Genomic DNA, 21,342 nt, shown 5'->3' on the forward strand with positions numbered 1-21,342 from the left:
GAGTCCCCTGTGTCAGTGCTGGTTGCCAGGGATCTGAGCCCTGAGCCCCCGTCCAGGGTGATTAGCTATTAAAACACCTGAATCAAGGCTCTGTGGTGTCCTCATCATGGATCAGGGGTCCAGTCTCCCCTCATCCTCGGGGTCACCTGAGGCGTGAGGGAGACCTGCGGCCTCTGTGAAGAGCCTGGGGCGCGGGCGGCAGTGAGAGCTACTAGAGGAGGGCACGAGGGCTCGGCTCATGTTTCCCCCGCACGGCCTCTGTCAGAGAGAATCCGCATTAAGCACTCCTCTCCCTTTACAGCTTCAGGGCCGGGTGGCACCTCTGTTAGGAATGGCACCGCCTTCCCGGCTCATGAGGGAGAGGAAGCCCAAGTAAGTAATTTTTTCCACTTGTGTTCCAGTGATCATTTTCTATTGAAATTATCTCTTGAAATACCATTTTCCTTTCGAAAAATCCTTTCCTGCCTGCCCTTCCCTATGGATTTGGTATTCCGAGATAAGGATGCCCTGTGATCACTATGACATGTGCCAACACTGTTTTGTCCCCAAGTCCTCCTGTGCAGCCTGGGCTGCAGGCAGACACCAGGGCTGATGGACAGCATGGCGCTTGGCTGCCGCCTGGGCACCCGGTGGAGGGGAGGGTGCCCGGTGCCGACAGCTGCTGCTGCGTTGGGTTTCGGCTCCTGTCGGCGTTGGCGCTTTTGTGTGTCATCCAACCCAGCTCTCCCTTCTGTCCTGCAGGCCACCCCGTGGGCCGGAGGGCCCCAACCTTTCCCAGGACCAGTCTGCGTGGCCTGCCCCGCGTGCGGCCCGTCGTCGCCCAGCTGGGCACCTGCACCTGTTCCCCCTTGGTGCCCCGTGCCGCCTCGCCCCCCACCGCCAGCTGCTCCGCTCGGTAAGAGGAAAGCATAGTCCTCTGTTTCTTCCTTGAGTCACTGCAGAAGAAGGGCAGGTCGCTCTCCGGGGCTTCCCCGTGCACGGGCGGCCCTGACTGGGCTCACGGCCGCGTCCCTCTGGTCCCTTAGCAGACGCACTTGATGGGCCGCGTCTTCCCCGTCCTGCCCTGGGGAGGGAGGTGTCTCTTGTAGAGGGAAAGAGGGTCCTCTGACGGAGGGCAGACGTGTCGGTTCTGCACACGGGCCTTCAACAGAGACCACGTTCCGGGCTCCCTGGAGGAGAAGCCCGCCCCTGTCACTGTCGGCAGCGAGTGGAGCCCTGACCTTCCACAGCCGATGATCGGTTATGGAAGAAACACCCGAACCCGTGGCCTGTGGTCTCTTCAGTCAAGGGTCCCTGAGACCTGTCTCCCACTCGGTCTGATGTGAGACTTAGTGTGATACGGGGAAGAAAGCCTCAAAGGTCTTCCGCGCTTCAGCAAAGTAACATGTTTTGTAAGGTAGTGAACGGTGAAAGAGTTTTTTTGTATTTTATTTTATCTATGCCGAGAAGCTAGTTTACTCGGGGAAGGATATAGGTTAGTGGTAAACAGAATGCTTGCTTAGCATGCCGAATTCCGTGTGCTCATTCCCGGTACCTCCACTTAAAAAAGGAAGAAAAGAAAAAACAAAAACAGGAACGAACTTCAAATGTTGGAAGTACATAGTGCGCAAACCCGACTTGGATATCCATTCTTTTTACGTGTTTTCCTCTTACTGCTTGGTTTGAAATCTATCCCAACCGTGACTTAAGCTTTTGGGTTTTTTGGGGGTTGTTTCCCCCCCCCCCCCCAGAAAAATGCTCTTAACTCTTTGAAATTCTTTTCTGCCACTTTTGTTTTGACATATCCACGGACGGAGATAGACGCACGTGGTGGTTGTAATTTGCATTCGTGAATATTCTCATTAATGTACCTGTAACTACATTTTACAGGTGGTATGTCAGTGCACCACTTTGCAGAAGAAGGAGGAGGAGAGTCTTCCTCTGAGGAGGTACTGTCTCTTGTTGTTAATGTCCTTGTGTGACTGTGTAAGTATCAGGGGGTTCTGAAACATAAGCCGGGGGTTGGTGTGAGTGTGCATTTTCACGTTTGCATCTGCTGATGAGAATTTTTGACTTACATTTTTAACTTACAGTTTAGGATGTGATTCTGTGCTTAATGCCGTAGGACTGGATAGTGCACTTGTGTTAATTTTCCAGACTCACCTAGTGAAACCAGTGTCTCTGTATGTGAATTCTTTTTTTCAGGGTCTTTCCGTTACAGTTTATTAGAGGGTATTGAAAAGAAATTCATCCCTGGGAAAGTTAGGTGTATCTTGGAGTTGGTTCTTGTTTTAGCCGTCCTCACTTGAAATTAATTCAGTGGTGGCTCATTTTGAAGGCAGCATGTTTTGTCTTCCCATTCCACCGCCAGTAACAGTGTGTTCTAGTTTCCTTAATGCCTTACGCTGTTTCCCACCTGCTCCTTTTACTCAGGCTGCCCTTCCCCAGAGCCCCTCCACATCCCCCCTCTGCACTGGATCTCTCTTTTACGAAACAGTGCGGTCTTCCCAGCATTCCCTGAGCTATCCACGTGCAGCGGACTCTCCTGTCCTTTGTGGCGTTACTGTACCCGTTCACCTCAGTTGTAGAGCTGTTGAAACTTTTCTGTGCTGACTTGTTTTCATGGATCCTGTGCCTCTGGCAGAACAGAGAGGAGAATCTGCCTTTTATTTGTACCGCCAGCTTCTCCCAGGATAGGGCTTGTGTTCTGATAGGTACGGTAAATAACTGTTGTCTACCTGACCGACCGACCGACCGACCAAGCGTATGAACATGATGGTTTCTGAAGTTCGTTTCTTGTTTTATCTTGTTTTGTGTTCCTAGGAAGGGGCGACTGAGCCCGAACTTAAGAAACCGGAAGACGCTACTGGGACTGTAGAAACGGCTCCATGGGAGCTAACAGATCATACCACGCCGACCTCTTCTGCTGGAGCACACGGAGCTTATTATACACCGGGTAAGTTAGTGAACGTGGATGGCGTTCCTTGTTCCTCTGTGCCTAGAAACTAGTGTGCTCTGGGGGGTGGGGGGAGGGTATATGTAGCTCAGCAGTAGACAGAATGCAGGCTTAGCATGCAGGAGTTCCTGGGGACAGTATCCAGTTCCTCCAAGAAACGAGTGTGATGCGGGGAAGGCAGGCAGGCAGGCAGGCAGGCAGGCAGGCAGGCGCAAAGGTTTTGTTTCGCTTCAGCAGTGTCTTCACAGGAAAGCCTAACGCTCCATCCTTTTCTGTGGTTTTCAGCCCACGCGGGACCTGGCGCGGCTCCGATGTGGCCCGACAGCGCCTGGCCACCTGCGGCGGCCCAGGTAAGTGGGGTGATCATGCTCTGTTGGACCTCGTCCTGGGAAAGGTGATCTTCCCGTTTTCCCGGCAGCCGTTCCTGGCCTCGTCTCCAGACTGTGTGTCCTGTGACGGGTCTGGCGTGGCGTGGCGTGTCGCTGCCTTTTCAGACTGAAAGCTCTTGCCCAGGAGCCAGCGGGCTGCTTGTCCCGGGAGCCCGTCGCCTTGGCTGGTGCCTGCAGGAGCCATGAGGGAGTGCTTAGAAGCCGGGGCCCGCAGACTTTGACTGTGGGTTTCTCGAAGCAGCGTGAGGAGGGTGAGCCCGCGCTCCACACTGACTTCTCCCGGCTCGGCTGACTCCTTCCTGTCCTCCTGCACCTGGGGTTGCTCCTGGGTCACTGAGACGGATTTCTGTGTCGTCGTCCTTTTGACTGGTTTCCCGGCTCAGGCCAGGTGATTCTCCTGTTTGGAACGTCCATTCAGATCCTGGTAACTGAAAAAGGGGCAAAGCCCCCCCCACCCCGCCCGCCTCCAGCTCTGTACCGTGTGCTTTGTGCAACTCTGAGTCTTCCTGGGTGTGGTAAATGTCACAGCCCGTCACTGTCTTTTCTCGGGAGGCAGGTGTGTCTTGGCCGCTGCCTCCAGTTGTACTCTGGGCAGAAAAGCCTGGCTCTCGGAGATGGTGCGTTTGTAGTAGGGAATAGAGGCTGGAAGGGGAAGAGCCCGCCGTGAAAAATGGCTCCTTCCCTGCGGGGGAATTCCCATGCGCACCGGCGTGCGTACGTTGTGTTCCCCACCCTGCGCCGGGTCGGGCCTGCCCTGGAAGCTGTCAGAGCTGCTCGTTGGTCTCATGGCACACCGTGGGGTTTTGCGCACGAGCTAGTACAGTCCCTTGGGTGTCAGGTGTGGGGTTGAGACTCCCCACGTCACTCTCCCATAGCACGCAGGTGTAGGGTGCGTTCCGTAGGGACCGTAAAATCCAGACGTCCCTGAGGATAGGGATGATGGTAGCGGAGCCTGGCTCCCTTCTGAGGACAGCCTTGTCCCCTCAGGAGCCCTTGGCCAGCTCCGCCGCAGGACTCCGGGATGCCCAGCTCCCCAGGGCTCTTTGCGCCCAGGGGCAGCCCCTGCGGGGGGCGGAGGAGGGCCCTTTGTGAGGAGGGGGCAGAGAGGGCCTGGCAGGGTCCTGCAGGCAGAGCCCTGCAGGCAGAGCGGTGACCCAGGTGCGGCTCTGCTTGCTCGTGTGGAGAATGGGCTCTTCACGTCCGTCCCATCTCCGTGTTCCTGGTCCGCGCCGGGCAAGCTTCCGTGGAGCTGGGGAAGGTGGCGGGGAGGGCCGTCCCGCCCAGAGCGGCTGGCTGTTGGGGAAGGCGCTACTTTGTCCGTGTGCTGGCAGCTGCGTGTGCAGCCTCTCGGGCAGGAGGACCCTTGGCTTCCTCCACTTGGAGACAGCGGCGGCGACGTGCGGCGTCAGTGTCGTATCCCCGTGTCCTCCTGTGCGGCCCAGGCTGCAGGCAGGCCCCAGAGGGCTGGGTGGAGCGTGTGGCGCCGTGCTGCTCTCTGGGCACCCGGTGGAGGGGAGGGTGCCCGGTGCCGACAGCTGCTGCTGCGTTGGGTTTCGGCTCCTGTCGGCGTTGGCGCTTTTGTGTGTCATCCAACCCAGCTCTCCCTTCTGTCCTGCAGGCCACCCCGTGGGCCGGAGGGCCCCAACCTTTCCCAGGACCAGTCTGCGTGGCCTGCCCCGCGTGCGGCCCGTCGTCGCCCAGCTGGGCACCTGCACCTGTTCCCCCTTGGTGCCCCGTGCCGCCTCGCCCCCCACCGCCAGCTGCTCCGCTCGGTAAGAGGAAAGCATAGTCCTCTGTTTCTTCCTTGAGTCACTGCAGAAGAAGGGCAGGTCGCTCTCCGGGGCTTCCCCGTGCACGGGCGGCCCTGACTGGGCTCACGGCCGCGTCCCTCTGGTCCCTTAGCAGACGCACTTGATGGGCCGCGTCTTCCCCGTCCTGCCCTGGGGAGGGAGGTGTCTCTTGTAGAGGGAAAGAGGGTCCTCTGACGGAGGGCAGACGTGTCGGTTCTGCACACGGGCCTTCAACAGAGACCACGTTCCGGGCTCCCTGGAGGAGAAGCCCGCCCCTGTCACTGTCGGCAGCGAGTGGAGCCCTGACCTTCCACAGCCGATGATCGGTTATGGAAGAAACACCCGAACCCGTGGCCTGTGGTCTCTTCAGTCAAGGGTCCCTGAGACCTGTCTCCCACTCGGTCTGATGTGAGACTTAGTGTGATACGGGGAAGAAAGCCTCAAAGGTCTTCCGCGCTTCAGCAAAGTAACATGTTTTGTAAGGTAGTGAACGGTGAAAGAGTTTTTTTGTATTTTATTTTATCTATGCCGAGAAGCTAGTTTACTCGGGGAAGGATATAGGTTAGTGGTAAACAGAATGCTTGCTTAGCATGCCGAATTCCGTGTGCTCATTCCCGGTACCTCCACTTAAAAAAGGAAGAAAAGAAAAAACAAAAACAGGAACGAACTTCAAATGTTGGAAGTACATAGTGCGCAAACCCGACTTGGATATCCATTCTTTTTACGTGTTTTCCTCTTACTGCTTGGTTTGAAATCTATCCCAACCGTGACTTAAGCTTTTGGGTTTTTGGGGGGTTGTTTCCCCCCCCCCCCCAGAAAAATGCTCTTAACTCTTTGAAATTCTTTTCTGCCACTTTTGTTTTGACATATCCACGGACGGAGATAGACGCACGTGGTGGTTGTAATTTGCATTCGTGAATATTCTCATTAATGTACCTGTAACTACATTTTACAGGTGGTATGTCAGTGCACCACTTTGCAGAAGAAGGAGGAGGAGAGTCTTCCTCTGAGGAGGTACTGTCTCTTGTTGTTAATGTCCTTGTGTGACTGTGTAAGTATCAGGGGGTTCTGAAACATAAGCCGGGGGTTGGTGTGAGTGTGCATTTTCACGTTTGCATCTGCTGATGAGAATTTTTGACTTACATTTTTAACTTACAGTTTAGGATGTGATTCTGTGCTTAATGCCGTAGGACTGGATAGTGCACTTGTGTTAATTTTCCAGACTCACCTAGTGAAACCAGTGTCTCTGTATGTGAATTCTTTTTTTCAGGGTCTTTCCGTTACAGTTTATTAGAGGGTATTGAAAAGAAATTCATCCCTGGGAAAGTTAGGTGTATCTTGGAGTTGGTTCTTGTTTTAGCCGTCCTCACTTGAAATTAATTCAGTGGTGGCTCATTTTGAAGGCAGCATGTTTTGTCTTCCCATTCCACCGCCAGTAACAGTGTGTTCTAGTTTCCTTAATGCCTTACGCTGTTTCCCACCTGCTCCTTTTACTCAGGCTGCCCTTCCCCAGAGCCCCTCCACATCCCCCCTCTGCACTGGATCTCTCTTTTACGAAACAGTGCGGTCTTCCCAGCATTCCCTGAGCTATCCACGTGCAGCGGACTCTCCTGTCCTTTGTGGCGTTACTGTACCCGTTCACCTCAGTTGTAGAGCTGTTGAAACTTTTCTGTGCTGACTTGTTTTCATGGATCCTGTGCCTCTGGCAGAACAGAGAGGAGAATCTGCCTTTTATTTGTACCGCCAGCTTCTCCCAGGATAGGGCTTGTGTTCTGATAGGTACGGTAAATAACTGTTGTCTACCTGACCGACCGACCGACCGACCAAGCGTATGAACATGATGGTTTCTGAAGTTCGTTTCTTGTTTTATCTTGTTTTGTGTTCCTAGGAAGGGGCGACTGAGCCCGAACTTAAGAAACCGGAAGACGCTACTGGGACTGTAGAAACGGCTCCATGGGAGCTAACAGATCATACCACGCCGACCTCTTCTGCTGGAGCACACGGAGCTTATTATACACCGGGTAAGTTAGTGAACGTGGATGGCGTTCCTTGTTCCTCTGTGCCTAGAAACTAGTGTGCTCTGGGGGGTGGGGGGAGGGTATATGTAGCTCAGCAGTAGACAGAATGCAGGCTTAGCATGCAGGAGTTCCTGGGGACAGTATCCAGTTCCTCCAAGAAACGAGTGTGATGCGGGGAAGGCAGGCAGGCAGGCAGGCAGGCAGGCAGGCAGGCAGGCAGGCAGGCAGGCGCAAAGGTTTTGTTTCGCTTCAGCAGTGTCTTCACAGGAAAGCCTAACGCTCCATCCTTTTCTGTGGTTTTCAGCCCACGCGGGACCTGGCGCGGCTCCGATGTGGCCCGACAGCGCCTGGCCACCTGCGGCGGCCCAGGTAAGTGGGGTGATCATGCTCTGTTGGACCTCGTCCTGGGAAAGGTGATCTTCCCGTTTTCCCGGCAGCCGTTCCTGGCCTCGTCTCCAGACTGTGTGTCCTGTGACGGGTCTGGCGTGGCGTGGCGTGTCGCTGCCTTTTCAGACTGAAAGCTCTTGCCCAGGAGCCAGCGGGCTGCTTGTCCCGGGAGCCCGTCGCCTTGGCTGGTGCCTGCAGGAGCCATGAGGGAGTGCTTAGAAGCCGGGGCCCGCAGACTTTGACTGTGGGTTTCTCGAAGCAGCGTGAGGAGGGTGAGCCCGCGCTCCACACTGACTTCTCCCGGCTCGGCTGACTCCTTCCTGTCCTCCTGCACCTGGGGTTGCTCCTGGGTCACTGAGACGGATTTCTGTGTCGTCGTCCTTTTGACTGGTTTCCCGGCTCAGGCCAGGTGATTCTCCTGTTTGGAACGTCCATTCAGATCCTGGTAACTGAAAAAGGGGCAAAGCCCCCCCCACCCCGCCCGCCTCCAGCTCTGTACCGTGTGCTTTGTGCAACTCTGAGTCTTCCTGGGTGTGGTAAATGTCACAGCCCGTCACTGTCTTTTCTCGGGAGGCAGGTGTGTCTTGGCCGCTGCCTCCAGTTGTACTCTGGGCAGAAAAGCCTGGCTCTCGGAGATGGTGCGTTTGTAGTAGGGAATAGAGGCTGGAAGGGGAAGAGCCCGCCGTGAAAAATGGCTCCTTCCCTGCGGGGGAATTCCCATGCGCACCGGCGTGCGTACGTTGTGTTCCCCACCCTGCGCCGGGTCGGGCCTGCCCTGGAAGCTGTCAGAGCTGCTCGTTGGTCTCATGGCACACCGTGGGGTTTTGCGCACGAGCTAGTACAGTCCCTTGGGTGTCAGGTGTGGGGTTGAGACTCCCCACGTCACTCTCCCATAGCACGCAGGTGTAGGGTGCGTTCCGTAGGGACCGTAAAATCCAGACGTCCCTGAGGATAGGGATGATGGTAGCGGAGCCTGGCTCCCTTCTGAGGACAGCCTTGTCCCCTCAGGAGCCCTTGGCCAGCTCCGCCGCAGGACTCCGGGATGCCCAGCTCCCCAGGGCTCTTTGCGCCCAGGGGCAGCCCCTGCGGGGGGCGGAGGAGGGCCCTTTGTGAGGAGGGGGCAGAGAGGGCCTGGCAGGGTCCTGCAGGCAGAGCCCTGCAGGCAGAGCGGTGACCCAGGTGCGGCTCTGCTTGCTCGTGTGGAGAATGGGCTCTTCACGTCCGTCCCGTCTCCGTGTTCCTGGTCCGCGCCGGGCAAGCTTCCGTGGAGCTGGGGAAGGTGGCGGGGAGGGCCGTCCCGCCCAGAGCGGCTGGCTGTTGGGGAAGGCGCTACTTTGTCCGTGTGCTGGCAGCTGCGTGTGCAGCCTCTCGGGCAGGAGGACCCTTGGCTTCCTCCACTTGGAGACAGCGGCGGCGACGTGCGGCGTCAGTGTCGTATCCCCGTGTCCTCCTGTGCGGCCCAGGCTGCAGGCAGGCCCCAGAGGGCTGGGTGGAGCGTGTGGCGCCGTGCTGCTCTCTGGGCACCCGGTGGAGGGGAGGGTGCCCGGTGCCGACAGCTGCTGCTGCGTTGGGTTTCGGCTCCTGTCGGCGTTGGCGCTTTTGTGTGTCATCCAACCCAGCTCTCCCTTCTGTCCTGCAGGCCACCCCGTGGGCCGGAGGGCCCCAACCTTTCCCAGGACCAGTCTGCGTGGCCTGCCCCGCGTGCGGCCCGTCGTCGCCCAGCTGGGCACCTGCACCTGTTCCCCCTTGGTGCCCCGTGCCGCCTCGCCCCCCACCGCCAGCTGCTCCGCTCGGTAAGAGGAAAGCATAGTCCTCTGTTTCTTCCTTGAGTCACTGCAGAAGAAGGGCAGGTCGCTCTCCGGGGCTTCCCCGTGCACGGGCGGCCCTGACTGGGCTCACGGCCGCGTCCCTCTGGTCCCTTAGCAGACGCACTTGATGGGCCGCGTCTTCCCCGTCCTGCCCTGGGGAGGGAGGTGTCTCTTGTAGAGGGAAAGAGGGTCCTCTGACGGAGGGCAGACGTGTCGGTTCTGCACACGGGCCTTCAACAGAGACCACGTTCCGGGCTCCCTGGAGGAGAAGCCCGCCCCTGTCACTGTCGGCAGCGAGTGGAGCCCTGACCTTCCACAGCCGATGATCGGTTATGGAAGAAACACCCGAACCCGTGGCCTGTGGTCTCTTCAGTCAAGGGTCCCTGAGACCTGTCTCCCACTCGGTCTGATGTGAGACTTAGTGTGATACGGGGAAGAAAGCCTCAAAGGTCTTCCGCGCTTCAGCAAAGTAACATGTTTTGTAAGGTAGTGAACGGTGAAAGAGTTTTTTTGTATTTTATTTTATCTATGCCGAGAAGCTAGTTTACTCGGGGAAGGATATAGGTTAGTGGTAAACAGAATGCTTGCTTAGCATGCCGAATTCCGTGTGCTCATTCCCGGTACCTCCACTTAAAAAAGGAAGAAAAGAAAAAACAAAAACAGGAACGAACTTCAAATGTTGGAAGTACATAGTGCGCAAACCCGACTTGGATATCCATTCTTTTTACGTGTTTTCCTCTTACTGCTTGGTTTGAAATCTATCCCAACCGTGACTTAAGCTTTTGGGTTTTTGGGGGGTTGTTTCCCCCCCCCCCCCCAGAAAAATGCTCTTAACTCTTTGAAATTCTTTTCTGCCACTTTTGTTTTGACATATCCACGGACGGAGATAGACGCACGTGGTGGTTGTAATTTGCATTCGTGAATATTCTCATTAATGTACCTGTAACTACATTTTACAGGTGGTATGTCAGTGCACCACTTTGCAGAAGAAGGAGGAGGAGAGTCTTCCTCTGAGGAGGTACTGTCTCTTGTTGTTAATGTCCTTGTGTGACTGTGTAAGTATCAGGGGGTTCTGAAACATAAGCCGGGGGTTGGTGTGAGTGTGCATTTTCACGTTTGCATCTGCTGATGAGAATTTTTGACTTACATTTTTAACTTACAGTTTAGGATGTGATTCTGTGCTTAATGCCGTAGGACTGGATAGTGCACTTGTGTTAATTTTCCAGACTCACCTAGTGAAACCAGTGTCTCTGTATGTGAATTCTTTTTTTCAGGGTCTTTCCGTTACAGTTTATTAGAGGGTATTGAAAAGAAATTCATCCCTGGGAAAGTTAGGTGTATCTTGGAGTTGGTTCTTGTTTTAGCCGTCCTCACTTGAAATTAATTCAGTGGTGGCTCATTTTGAAGGCAGCATGTTTTGTCTTCCCATTCCACCGCCAGTAACAGTGTGTTCTAGTTTCCTTAATGCCTTACGCTGTTTCCCACCTGCTCCTTTTACTCAGGCTGCCCTTCCCCAGAGCCCCTCCACATCCCCCCTCTGCACTGGATCTCTCTTTTACGAAACAGTGCGGTCTTCCCAGCATTCCCTGAGCTATCCACGTGCAGCGGACTCTCCTGTCCTTTGTGGCGTTACTGTACCCGTTCACCTCAGTTGTAGAGCTGTTGAAACTTTTCTGTGCTGACTTGTTTTCATGGATCCTGTGCCTCTGGCAGAACAGAGAGGAGAATCTGCCTTTTATTTGTACCGCCAGCTTCTCCCAGGATAGGGCTTGTGTTCTGATAGGTACGGTAAATAACTGTTGTCTACCTGACCGACCGACCGACCGACCAAGCGTATGAACATGATGGTTTCTGAAGTTCGTTTCTTGTTTTATCTTGTTTTGTGTTCCTAGGAAGGGGCGACTGAGCCCGAACTTAAGAAACCGGAAGACGCTACTGGGACTGTAGAAACGGCTCCATGGGAGCTAACAGATCATACCACGCCGACCTCTTCTGCTGGAGCACACGGAGCTTATTATACACCGGGTAAGTTAGTGAACGTGGATGGCGTTCCTTGTTCCTCTGTGCCTAGAAACTAGTGTGCTCTGGGGGGTGGGGGGAGGGTATATGTAGCTCAGCAGTAGACAGAATGCAGGCTTAGCATGCAGGAGTTCCTGGGGACAGTATCCAGTTCCTCCAAGAAACGAGTGTGATGCGGGGAAGGCAGGCAGGCAGGCAGGCAGGCAGGCAGGCAGGCAGGCAGGCAGGCGCAAAGGTTTTGTTTCGCTTCAGCAGTGTCTTCACAGGAAAGCCTAACGCTCCATCCTTTTCTGTGGTTTTCAGCCCACGCGGGACCTGGCGCGGCTCCGATGTGGCCCGACAGCGCCTGGCCACCTGCGGCGGCCCAGGTAAGTGGGGTGATCATGCTCTGTTGGACCTCGTCCTGGGAAAGGTGATCTTCCCGTTTTCCCGGCAGCCGTTCCTGGCCTCGTCTCCAGACTGTGTGTCCTGTGACGGGTCTGGCGTGGCGTGGCGTGTCGCTGCCTTTTCAGACTGAAAGCTCTTGCCCAGGAGCCAGCGGGCTGCTTGTCCCGGGAGCCCGTCGCCTTGGCTGGTGCCTGCAGGAGCCATGAGGGAGTGCTTAGAAGCCGGGGCCCGCAGACTTTGACTGTGGGTTTCTCGAAGCAGCGTGAGGAGGGTGAGCCCGCGCTCCACACTGACTTCTCCCGGCTCGGCTGACTCCTTCCTGTCCTCCTGCACCTGGGGTTGCTCCTGGGTCACTGAGACGGATTTCTGTGTCGTCGTCCTTTTGACTGGTTTCCCGGCTCAGGCCAGGTGATTCTCCTGTTTGGAACGTCCATTCAGATCCTGGTAACTGAAAAAGGGGCAAAGCCCCCCCCACCCCGCCCGCCTCCAGCTCTGTACCGTGTGCTTTGTGCAACTCTGAGTCTTCCTGGGTGTGGTAAATGTCACAGCCCGTCACTGTCTTTTCTCGGGAGGCAGGTGTGTCTTGGCCGCTGCCTCCAGTTGTACTCTGGGCAGAAAAGCCTGGCTCTCGGAGATGGTGCGTTTGTAGTAGGGAATAGAGGCTGGAAGGGGAAGAGCCCGCCGTGAAAAATGGCTCCTTCCCTGCGGGGGAATTCCCATGCGCACCGGCGTGCGTACGTTGTGTTCCCCACCCTGCGCCGGGTCGGGCCTGCCCTGGAAGCTGTCAGAGCTGCTCGTTGGTCTCATGGCACACCGTGGGGTTTTGCGCACGAGCTAGTACAGTCCCTTGGGTGTCAGGTGTGGGGTTGAGACTCCCCACGTCACTCTCCCATAGCACGCAGGTGTAGGGTGCGTTCCGTAGGGACCGTAAAATCCAGACGTCCCTGAGGATAGGGATGATGGTAGCGGAGCCTGGCTCCCTTCTGAGGACAGCCTTGTCCCCTCAGGAGCCCTTGGCCAGCTCCGCCGCAGGACTCCGGGATGCCCAGCTCCCCAGGGCTCTTTGCGCCCAGGGGCAGCCCCTGCGGGGGGCGGAGGAGGGCCCTTTGTGAGGAGGGGGCAGAGAGGGCCTGGCAGGGTCCTGCAGGCAGAGCCCTGCAGGCAGAGCGGTGACCCAGGTGCGGCTCTGCTTGCTCGTGTGGAGAATGGGCTCTTCACGTCCGTCCCGTCTCCGTGTTCCTGGTCCGCGCCGGGCAAGCTTCCGTGGAGCTGGGGAAGGTGGCGGGGAGGGCCGTCCCGCCCAGAGCGGCTGGCTGTTGGGGAAGGCGCTACTTTGTCCGTGTGCTGGCAGCTGCGTGTGCAGCCTCTCGGGCAGGAGGACCCTTGGCTTCCTCCACTTGGAGACAGCGGCGGCGACGTGCGGCGTCAGTGTCGTATCCCCGTGTCCTCCTGTGCGGCCCAGGCTGCAGGCAGGCCCCAGAGGGCTGGGTGGAGCGTGTGGCGCCGTGCTGCTCTCTGGGCACCCGGTGGAGGGGAGGGTGCCCGGTGCCGACAGCTGCTGCTGCGTTGGGTTTCGGCTCCTGTCGGCGTTGGCGCTTTTGTGTGTCATCCAACCCAGCTCTCCCTTCTGTCCTGCAGGCCACCCCGTGGGCCGGAGGGCCCCAACCTTTCCCAGGACCAGTCTGCGTGGCCTGCCCCGCGTGCGGCCCGTCGTCGCCCAGCTGGGCACCTGCACCTGTTCCCCCTTGGTGCCCCGTGCCGCCTCGCCCCCCACCGCCAGCTGCTCCGCTCGGTAAGAGGAAAGCATAGTCCTCTGTTTCTTCCTTGAGTCACTGCAGAAGAAGGGCAGGTCGCTCTCCGGGGCTTCCCCGTGCACGGGCGGCCCTGACTGGGCTCACGGCCGCGTCCCTCTGGTCCCTTAGCAGACGCACTTGATGGGCCGCGTCTTCCCCGTCCTGCCCTGGGGAGGGAGGTGTCTCTTGTAGAGGGAAAGAGGGTCCTCTGACGGAGGGCAGACGTGTCGGTTCTGCACACGGGCCTTCAACAGAGACCACGTTCCGGGCTCCCTGGAGGAGAAGCCCGCCCCTGTCACTGTCGGCAGCGAGTGGAGCCCTGACCTTCCACAGCCGATGATCGGTTATGGAAGAAACACCCGAACCCGTGGCCTGTGGTCTCTTCAGTCAAGGGTCCCTGAGACCTGTCTCCCACTCGGTCTGATGTGAGACTTAGTGTGATACGGGGAAGAAAGCCTCAAAGGTCTTCCGCGCTTCAGCAAAGTAACATGTTTTGTAAGGTAGTGAACGGTGAAAGAGTTTTTTTGTATTTTATTTTATCTATGCCGAGAAGCTAGTTTACTCGGGGAAGGATATAGGTTAGTGGTAAACAGAATGCTTGCTTAGCATGCCGAATTCCGTGTGCTCATTCCCGGTACCTCCACTTAAAAAAGGAAGAAAAGAAAAAACAAAAACAGGAACGAACTTCAAATGTTGGAAGTACATAGTGCGCAAACCCGACTTGGATATCCATTCTTTTTACGTGTTTTCCTCTTACTGCTTGGTTTGAAATCTATCCCAACCGTGACTTAAGCTTTTGGGTTTTTGGGGGGTTGTTTCCCCCCCCCCCCCAGAAAAATGCTCTTAACTCTTTGAAATTCTTTTCTGCCACTTTTGTTTTGACATATCCACGGACGGAGATAGACGCACGTGGTGGTTGTAATTTGCATTCGTGAATATTCTCATTAATGTACCTGTAACTACATTTTACAGGTGGTATGTCAGTGCACCACTTTGCAGAAGAAGGAGGAGGAGAGTCTTCCTCTGAGGAGGTACTGTCTCTTGTTGTTAATGTCCTTGTGTGACTGTGTAAGTATCAGGGGGTTCTGAAACATAAGCCGGGGGTTGGTGTGAGTGTGCATTTTCACGTTTGCATCTGCTGATGAGAATTTTTGACTTACATTTTTAACTTACAGTTTAGGATGTGATTCTGTGCTTAATGCCGTAGGACTGGATAGTGCACTTGTGTTAATTTTCCAGACTCACCTAGTGAAACCAGTGTCTCTGTATGTGAATTCTTTTTTTCAGGGTCTTTCCGTTACAGTTTATTAGAGGGTATTGAAAAGAAATTCATCCCTGGGAAAGTTAGGTGTATCTTGGAGTTGGTTCTTGTTTTAGCCGTCCTCACTTGAAATTAATTCAGTGGTGGCTCATTTTGAAGGCAGCATGTTTTGTCTTCCCATTCCACCGCCAGTAACAGTGTGTTCTAGTTTCCTTAATGCCTTACGCTGTTTCCCACCTGCTCCTTTTACTCAGGCTGCCCTTCCCCAGAGCCCCTCCACATCCCCCCTCTGCACTGGATCTCTCTTTTACGAAACAGTGCGGTCTTCCCAGCATTCCCTGAGCTATCCACGTGCAGCGGACTCTCCTGTCCTTTGTGGCGTTACTGTACCCGTTCACCTCAGTTGTAGAGCTGTTGAAACTTTTCTGTGCTGACTTGTTTTCATGGATCCTGTGCCTCTGGCAGAACAGAGAGGAGAATCTGCCTTTTATTTGTACCGCCAGCTTCTCCCAGGATAGGGCTTGTGTTCTGATAGGTACGGTAAATAACTGTTGTCTACCTGACCGACCGACCGACCGACCAAGCGTATGAACATGATGGTTTCTGAAGTTCGTTTCTTGTTTTATCTTGTTTTGTGTTCCTAGGAAGGGGCGACTGAGCCCGAACTTAAGAAACCGGAAGACGCTACTGGGACTGTAGAAACGGCTCCATGGGAGCTAACAGATCATACCACGCCGACCTCTTCTGCTGGAGCACACGGAGCTTATTATACACCGGGTAAGTTAGTGAACGTGGATGGCGTTCCTTGTTCCTCTGTGCCTAGAAACTAGTGTGCTCTGGGGGGTGGGGGGAGGGTATATGTAGCTCAGCAGTAGACAGAATGCAGGCTTAGCATGCAGGAGTTCCTGGGGACAGTATCCAGTTCCTCCAAGAAACGAGTGTGATGCGGGGAAGGCAGGCAGGCAGGCAGGCAGGCAGGCAGGCAGGCAGGCAGGCAGGCAGGCGCAAAGGTTTTGTTTCGCTTCAGCAGTGTCTTCACAGGAAAGCCTAACGCTCCATCCTTTTCTGTGGTTTTCAGCCCACGCGGGACCTGGCGCGGCTCCGATGTGGCCCGACAGCGCCTGGCCACCTGCGGCGGCCCAGGTAAGTGGGGTGATCATGCTCTGTTGGACCTCGTCCTGGGAAAGGTGATCTTCCCGTTTTCCCGGCAGCCGTTCCTGGCCTCGTCTCCAGACTGTGTGTCCTGTGACGGGTCTGGCGTGGCGTGGCGTGTCGCTGCCTTTTCAGACTGAAAGCTCTTGCCCAGGAGCCAGCGGGCTGCTTGTCCCGGGAGCCCGTCGCCTTGGCTGGTGCCTGCAGGAGCCATGAGGGAGTGCTTAGAAGCCGGGGCCCGCAGACTTTGACTGTGGGTTTCTCGAAGCAGCGTGAGGAGGGTGAGCCCGCGCTCCACACTGACTTCTCCCGGCTCGGCTGACTCCTTCCTGTCCTCCTGCACCTGGGGTTGCTCCTGGGTCACTGAGACGGATTTCTGTGTCGTCGTCCTTTTGACTGGTTTCCCGGCTCAGGCCAGGTGATTCTCCTGTTTGGAACGTCCATTCAGATCCTGGTAACTGAAAAAGGGGCAAAGCCCCCCCCACCCCGCCCGCCTCCAGCTCTGTACCGTGTGCTTTGTGCAACTCTGAGTCTTCCTGGGTGTGGTAAATGTCACAGCCCGTCACTGTCTTTTCTCGGGAGGCAGGTGTGTCTTGGCCGCTGCCTCCAGTTGTACTCTGGGCAGAAAAGCCTGGCTCTCGGAGATGGTGCGTTTGTAGTAGGGAATAGAGGCTGGAAGGGGAAGAGCCCGCCGTGAAAAATGGCTCCTTCCCTGCGGGGGAATTCCCATGCGCACCGGCGTGCGTACGTTGTGTTCCCCACCCTGCGCCGGGTCGGGCCTGCCCTGGAAGCTGTCAGAGCTGCTCGTTGGTCTCATGGCACACCGTGGGGTTTTGCGCACGAGCTAGTACAGTCCCTTGGGTGTCAGGTGTGGGGTTGAGACTCCCCACGTCACTCTCCCATAGCACGCAGGTGTAGGGTGCGTTCCGTAGGGACCGTAAAATCCAGACGTCCCTGAGGATAGGGATGATGGTAGCGGAGCCTGGCTCCCTTCTGAGGACAGCCTTGTCCCCTCAGGAGCCCTTGGCCAGCTCCGCCGCAGGACTCCGGGATGCCCAGCTCCCCAGGGCTCTTTGCGCCCAGGGGCAGCCCCTGCGGGGGGCGGAGGAGGGCCCTTTGTGAGGAGGGGGCAGAGAGGGCCTGGCAGGGTCCTGCAGGCAGAGCCCTGCAGGCAGAGCGGTGACCCAGGTGCGGCTCTGCTTGCTCGTGTGGAGAATGGGCTCTTCACGTCCGTCCCGTCTCCGTGTTCCTGGTCCGCGCCGGGCAAGCTTCCGTGGAGCTGGGGAAGGTGGCGGGGAGGGCCGTCCCGCCCAGAGCGGCTGGCTGTTGGGGAAGGCGCTACTTTGTCCGTGTGCTGGCAGCTGCGTGTGCAGCCTCTCGGGCAGGAGGACCCTTGGCTTCCTCCACTTGGAGACAGCGGCGGCGACGTGCGGCGTCAGTGTCGTATCCCCGTGTCCTCCTGTGCGGCCCAGGCTGCAGGCAGGCCCCAGAGGGCTGGGTGGAGCGTGTGGCGCCGTGCTGCTCTCTGGGCACCCGGTGGAGGGGAGGGTGCCCGGTGCCGACAGCTGCTGCTGCGTTGGGTTTCGGCTCCTGTCGGCGTTGGCGCTTTTGTGTGTCATCCAACCCAGCTCTCCCTTCTGTCCTGCAGGCCACCCCGTGGGCCGGAGGGCCCCAACCTTTCCCAGGACCAGTCTGCGTGGCCTGCCCCGCGTGCGGCCCGTCGTCGCCCAGCTGGGCACCTGCACCTGTTCCCCCTTGGTGCCCCGTGCCGCCTCGCCCCCCACCGCCAGCTGCTCCGCTCGGTAAGAGGAAAGCATAGTCCTCTGTTTCTTCCTTGAGTCACTGCAGAAGAAGGGCAGGTCGCTCTCCGGGGCTTCCCCGTGCACGGGCGGCCCTGACTGGGCTCACGGCCGCGTCCCTCTGGTCCCTTAGCAGACGCACTTGATGGGCCGCGTCTTCCCCGTCCTGCCCTGGGGAGGGAGGTGTCTCTTGTAGAGGGAAAGAGGGTCCTCTGACGGAGGGCAGACGTGTCGGTTCTGCACACGGGCCTTCAACAGAGACCACGTTCCGGGCTCCCTGGAGGAGAAGCCCGCCCCTGTCACTGTCGGCAGCGAGTGGAGCCCTGACCTTCCACAGCCGATGATCGGTTATGGAAGAAACACCCGAACCCGTGGCCTGTGGTCTCTTCAGTCAAGGGTCCCTGAGACCTGTCTCCCACTCGGTCTGATGTGAGACTTAGTGTGATACGGGGAAGAAAGCCTCAAAGGTCTTCCGCGCTTCAGCAAAGTAACATGTTTTGTAAGGTAGTGAACGGTGAAAGAGTTTTTTTGTATTTTATTTTATCTATGCCGAGAAGCTAGTTTACTCGGGGAAGGATATAGGTTAGTGGTAAACAGAATGCTTGCTTAGCATGCCGAATTCCGTGTGCTCATTCCCGGTACCTCCACTTAAAAAAGGAAGAAAAGAAAAAACAAAAACAGGAACGAACTTCAAATGTTGGAAGTACATAGTGCGCAAACCCGACTTGGATATCCATTCTTTTTACGTGTTTTCCTCTTACTGCTTGGTTTGAAATCTATCCCAACCGTGACTTAAGCTTTTGGGTTTTTTGGGGGTTGTTTCCCCCCCCCCCCCCCCCAGAAAAATGCTCTTAACTCTTTGAAATTCTTTTCTGCCACTTTTGTTTTGACATATCCACGGACGGAGATAGACGCACGTGGTGGTTGTAATTTGCATTCGTGAATATTCTCATTAATGTACCTGTAACTACATTTTACAGGTGGTATGTCAGTGCACCACTTTGCAGAAGAAGGAGGAGGAGAGTCTTCCTCTGAGGAGGTACTGTCTCTTGTTGTTAATGTCCTTGTGTGACTGTGTAAGTATCAGGGGGTTCTGAAACATAAGCCGGGGGTTGGTGTGAGTGTGCATTTTCACGTTTGCATCTGCTGATGAGAATTTTTGACTTACATTTTTAACTTACAGTTTAGGATGTGATTCTGTGCTTAATGCCGTAGGACTGGATAGTGCACTTGTGTTAATTTTCCAGACTCACCTAGTGAAACCAGTGTCTCTGTATGTGAATTCTTTTTTTCAGGGTCTTTCCGTTACAGTTTATTAGAGGGTATTGAAAAGAAATTCATCCCTGGGAAAGTTAGGTGTATCTTGGAGTTGGTTCTTGTTTTAGCCGTCCTCACTTGAAATTAATTCAGTGGTGGCTCATTTTGAAGGCAGCATGTTTTGTCTTCCCATTCCACCGCCAGTAACAGTGTGTTCTAGTTTCCTTAATGCCTTACGCTGTTTCCCACCTGCTCCTTTTACTCAGGCTGCCCTTCCCCAGAGCCCCTCCACATCCCCCCTCTGCACTGGATCTCTCTTTTACGAAACAGTGCGGTCTTCCCAGCATTCCCTGAGCTATCCACGTGCAGCGGACTCTCCTGTCCTTTGTGGCGTTACTGTACCCGTTCACCTCAGTTGTAGAGCTGTTGAAACTTTTCTGTGCTGACTTGTTTTCATGGATCCTGTGCCTCTGGCAGAACAGAGAGGAGAATCTGCCTTTTATTTGTACCGCCAGCTTCTCCCAGGATAGGGCTTGTGTTCTGATAGGTACGGTAAATAACTGTTGTCTACCTGACCGACCGACCGACCGACCAAGCGTATGAACATGATGGTTTCTGAAGTTCGTTTCTTGTTTTATCTTGTTTTGTGTTCCTAGGAAGGGGCGACTGAGCCCGAACTTAAGAAACCGGAAGACGCTACTGGGACTGTAGAAACGGCTCCATGGGAGCTAACAGATCATACCACGCCGACCTCTTCTGCTGGAGCACACGGAGCTTATTATACACCGGGTAAGTTAGTGAACGTGGATGGCGTTCCTTGTTCCTCTGTGCCTAGAAACTAGTGTGCTCTGGGGGGTGGGGGGAGGGTATATGTAGCTCAGCAGTAGACAGAATGCAGGCTTAGCATGCAGGAGTTCCTGGGGACAGTATCCAGTTCCTCCAAGAAACGAGTGTGATGCGGGGAAGGCAGGCAGGCAGGCAGGCAGGCAGGCAGGCAGGCAGGCAGGCAGGCGCAAAGGTTTTGTTTCGCTTCAGCAGTGTCTTCACAGGAAAGCCTAACGCTCCATCCTTTTCTGTGGTTTTCAGCCCACGCGGGACCTGGCGCGGCTCCGATGTGGCCCGACAGCGCCTGGCCACCTGCGGCGGCCCAGGTAAGTGGGGTGATCATGCTCTGTTGGACCTCGTCCTGGGAAAGGTGATCTTCCCGTTTTCCCGGCAGCCGTTCCTGGCCTCGTCTCCAGACTGTGTGTCCTGTGACGGGTCTGGCGTGGCGTGGCGTGTCGCTGCCTTTTCAGACTGAAAGCTCTTGCCCAGGAGCCAGCGGGCTGCTTGTCCCGGGAGCCCGTCGCCTTGGCTGGTGCCTGCAGGAGCCATGAGGGAGTGCTTAGAAGCCGGGGCCCGCAGACTTTGACTGTGGGTTTCTCGAAGCAGCGTGAGGAGGGTGAGCCCGCGCTCCACACTGACTTCTCCCGGCTCGGCTGACTCCTTCCTGTCCTCCTGCACCTGGGGTTGCTCCTGGGTCACTGAGACGGATTTCTGTGTCGTCGTCCTTTTGACTGGTTTCCCGGCTCAGGCCAGGTGATTCTCCTGTTTGGAACGTCCATTCAGATCCTGGTAACTGAAAAAGGGGCAAAGCCCCCCCCACCCCGCCCGCCTCCAGCTCTGTACCGTGTGCTTTGTGCAACTCTGAGTCTTCCTGGGTGTGGTAAATGTCACAGCCCGTCACTGTCTTTTCTCGGGAGGCAGGTGTGTCTTGGCCGCTGCCTCCAGTTGTACTCTGGGCAGAAAAGCCTGGCTCTCGGAGATGGTGCGTTTGTAGTAGGGAATAGAGGCTGGAAGGGGAAGAGCCCGCCGTGAAAAATGGCTCCTTCCCTGCGGGGGAATTCCCATGCGCACCGGCGTGCGTACGTTGTGTTCCCCACCCTGCGCCGGGTCGGGCCTGCCCTGGAAGCTGTCAGAGCTGCTCGTTGGTCTCATGGCACACCGTGGGGTTTTGCGCACGAGCTAGTACAGTCCCTTGGGTGTCAGGTGTGGGGTTGAGACTCCCCACGTCACTCTCCCATAGCACGCAGGTGTAGGGTGCGTTCCGTAGGGACCGTAAAATCCAGACGTCCCTGAGGATAGGGATGATGGTAGCGGAGCCTGGCTCCCTTCTGAGGACAGCCTTGTCCCCTCAGGAGCCCTTGGCCAGCTCCGCCGCAGGACTCCGGGATGCCCAGCTCCCCAGGGCTCTTTGCGCCCAGGGGCAGCCCCTGCGGGGGGCGGAGGAGGGCCCTTTGTGAGGAGGGGGCAGAGAGGGCCTGGCAGGGTCCTGCAGGCAGAGCCCTGCAGGCAGAGCGGTGACCCA

General features: G+C 56.3%; 1 protein-coding gene across 1 annotated transcript in view; it reads left to right on the forward strand.

Moving 5' to 3' along the window:
- Positions 1–21,342, forward strand: part of LOC107035216 (uncharacterized) — an 84,925-nt gene that overhangs the window by 15,863 nt on the left and 47,720 nt on the right. Inside the window, exons 14-34 of the mRNA XM_072951369.1 lie at positions 302–372; positions 742–895; positions 1,870–1,928; positions 2,803–2,935; positions 3,221–3,285; positions 4,943–5,096; positions 6,070–6,128; positions 7,003–7,135; positions 7,437–7,501; positions 9,159–9,312; positions 10,287–10,345; positions 11,220–11,352; positions 11,650–11,714; positions 13,372–13,525; positions 14,499–14,557; positions 15,432–15,564; positions 15,866–15,930; positions 17,588–17,741; positions 18,719–18,777; positions 19,652–19,784; positions 20,082–20,146. Of these exons, the coding sequence (XP_072807470.1) occupies positions 302–372; positions 742–895; positions 1,870–1,928; positions 2,803–2,935; positions 3,221–3,285; positions 4,943–5,096; positions 6,070–6,128; positions 7,003–7,135; positions 7,437–7,501; positions 9,159–9,312; positions 10,287–10,345; positions 11,220–11,352; positions 11,650–11,714; positions 13,372–13,525; positions 14,499–14,557; positions 15,432–15,564; positions 15,866–15,930; positions 17,588–17,741; positions 18,719–18,777; positions 19,652–19,784; positions 20,082–20,146 (2,126 nt within the window). The remainder of the gene's footprint in view (positions 1–301; positions 373–741; positions 896–1,869; positions 1,929–2,802; positions 2,936–3,220; positions 3,286–4,942; positions 5,097–6,069; positions 6,129–7,002; positions 7,136–7,436; positions 7,502–9,158; positions 9,313–10,286; positions 10,346–11,219; positions 11,353–11,649; positions 11,715–13,371; positions 13,526–14,498; positions 14,558–15,431; positions 15,565–15,865; positions 15,931–17,587; positions 17,742–18,718; positions 18,778–19,651; positions 19,785–20,081; positions 20,147–21,342) is intronic.

Source organism: Vicugna pacos, chromosome 28 (genome assembly GCF_048564905.1).
Source record: "Vicugna pacos chromosome 28, VicPac4, whole genome shotgun sequence".
Lineage (NCBI taxonomy): Eukaryota > Metazoa > Chordata > Mammalia > Artiodactyla > Camelidae > Vicugna > Vicugna pacos.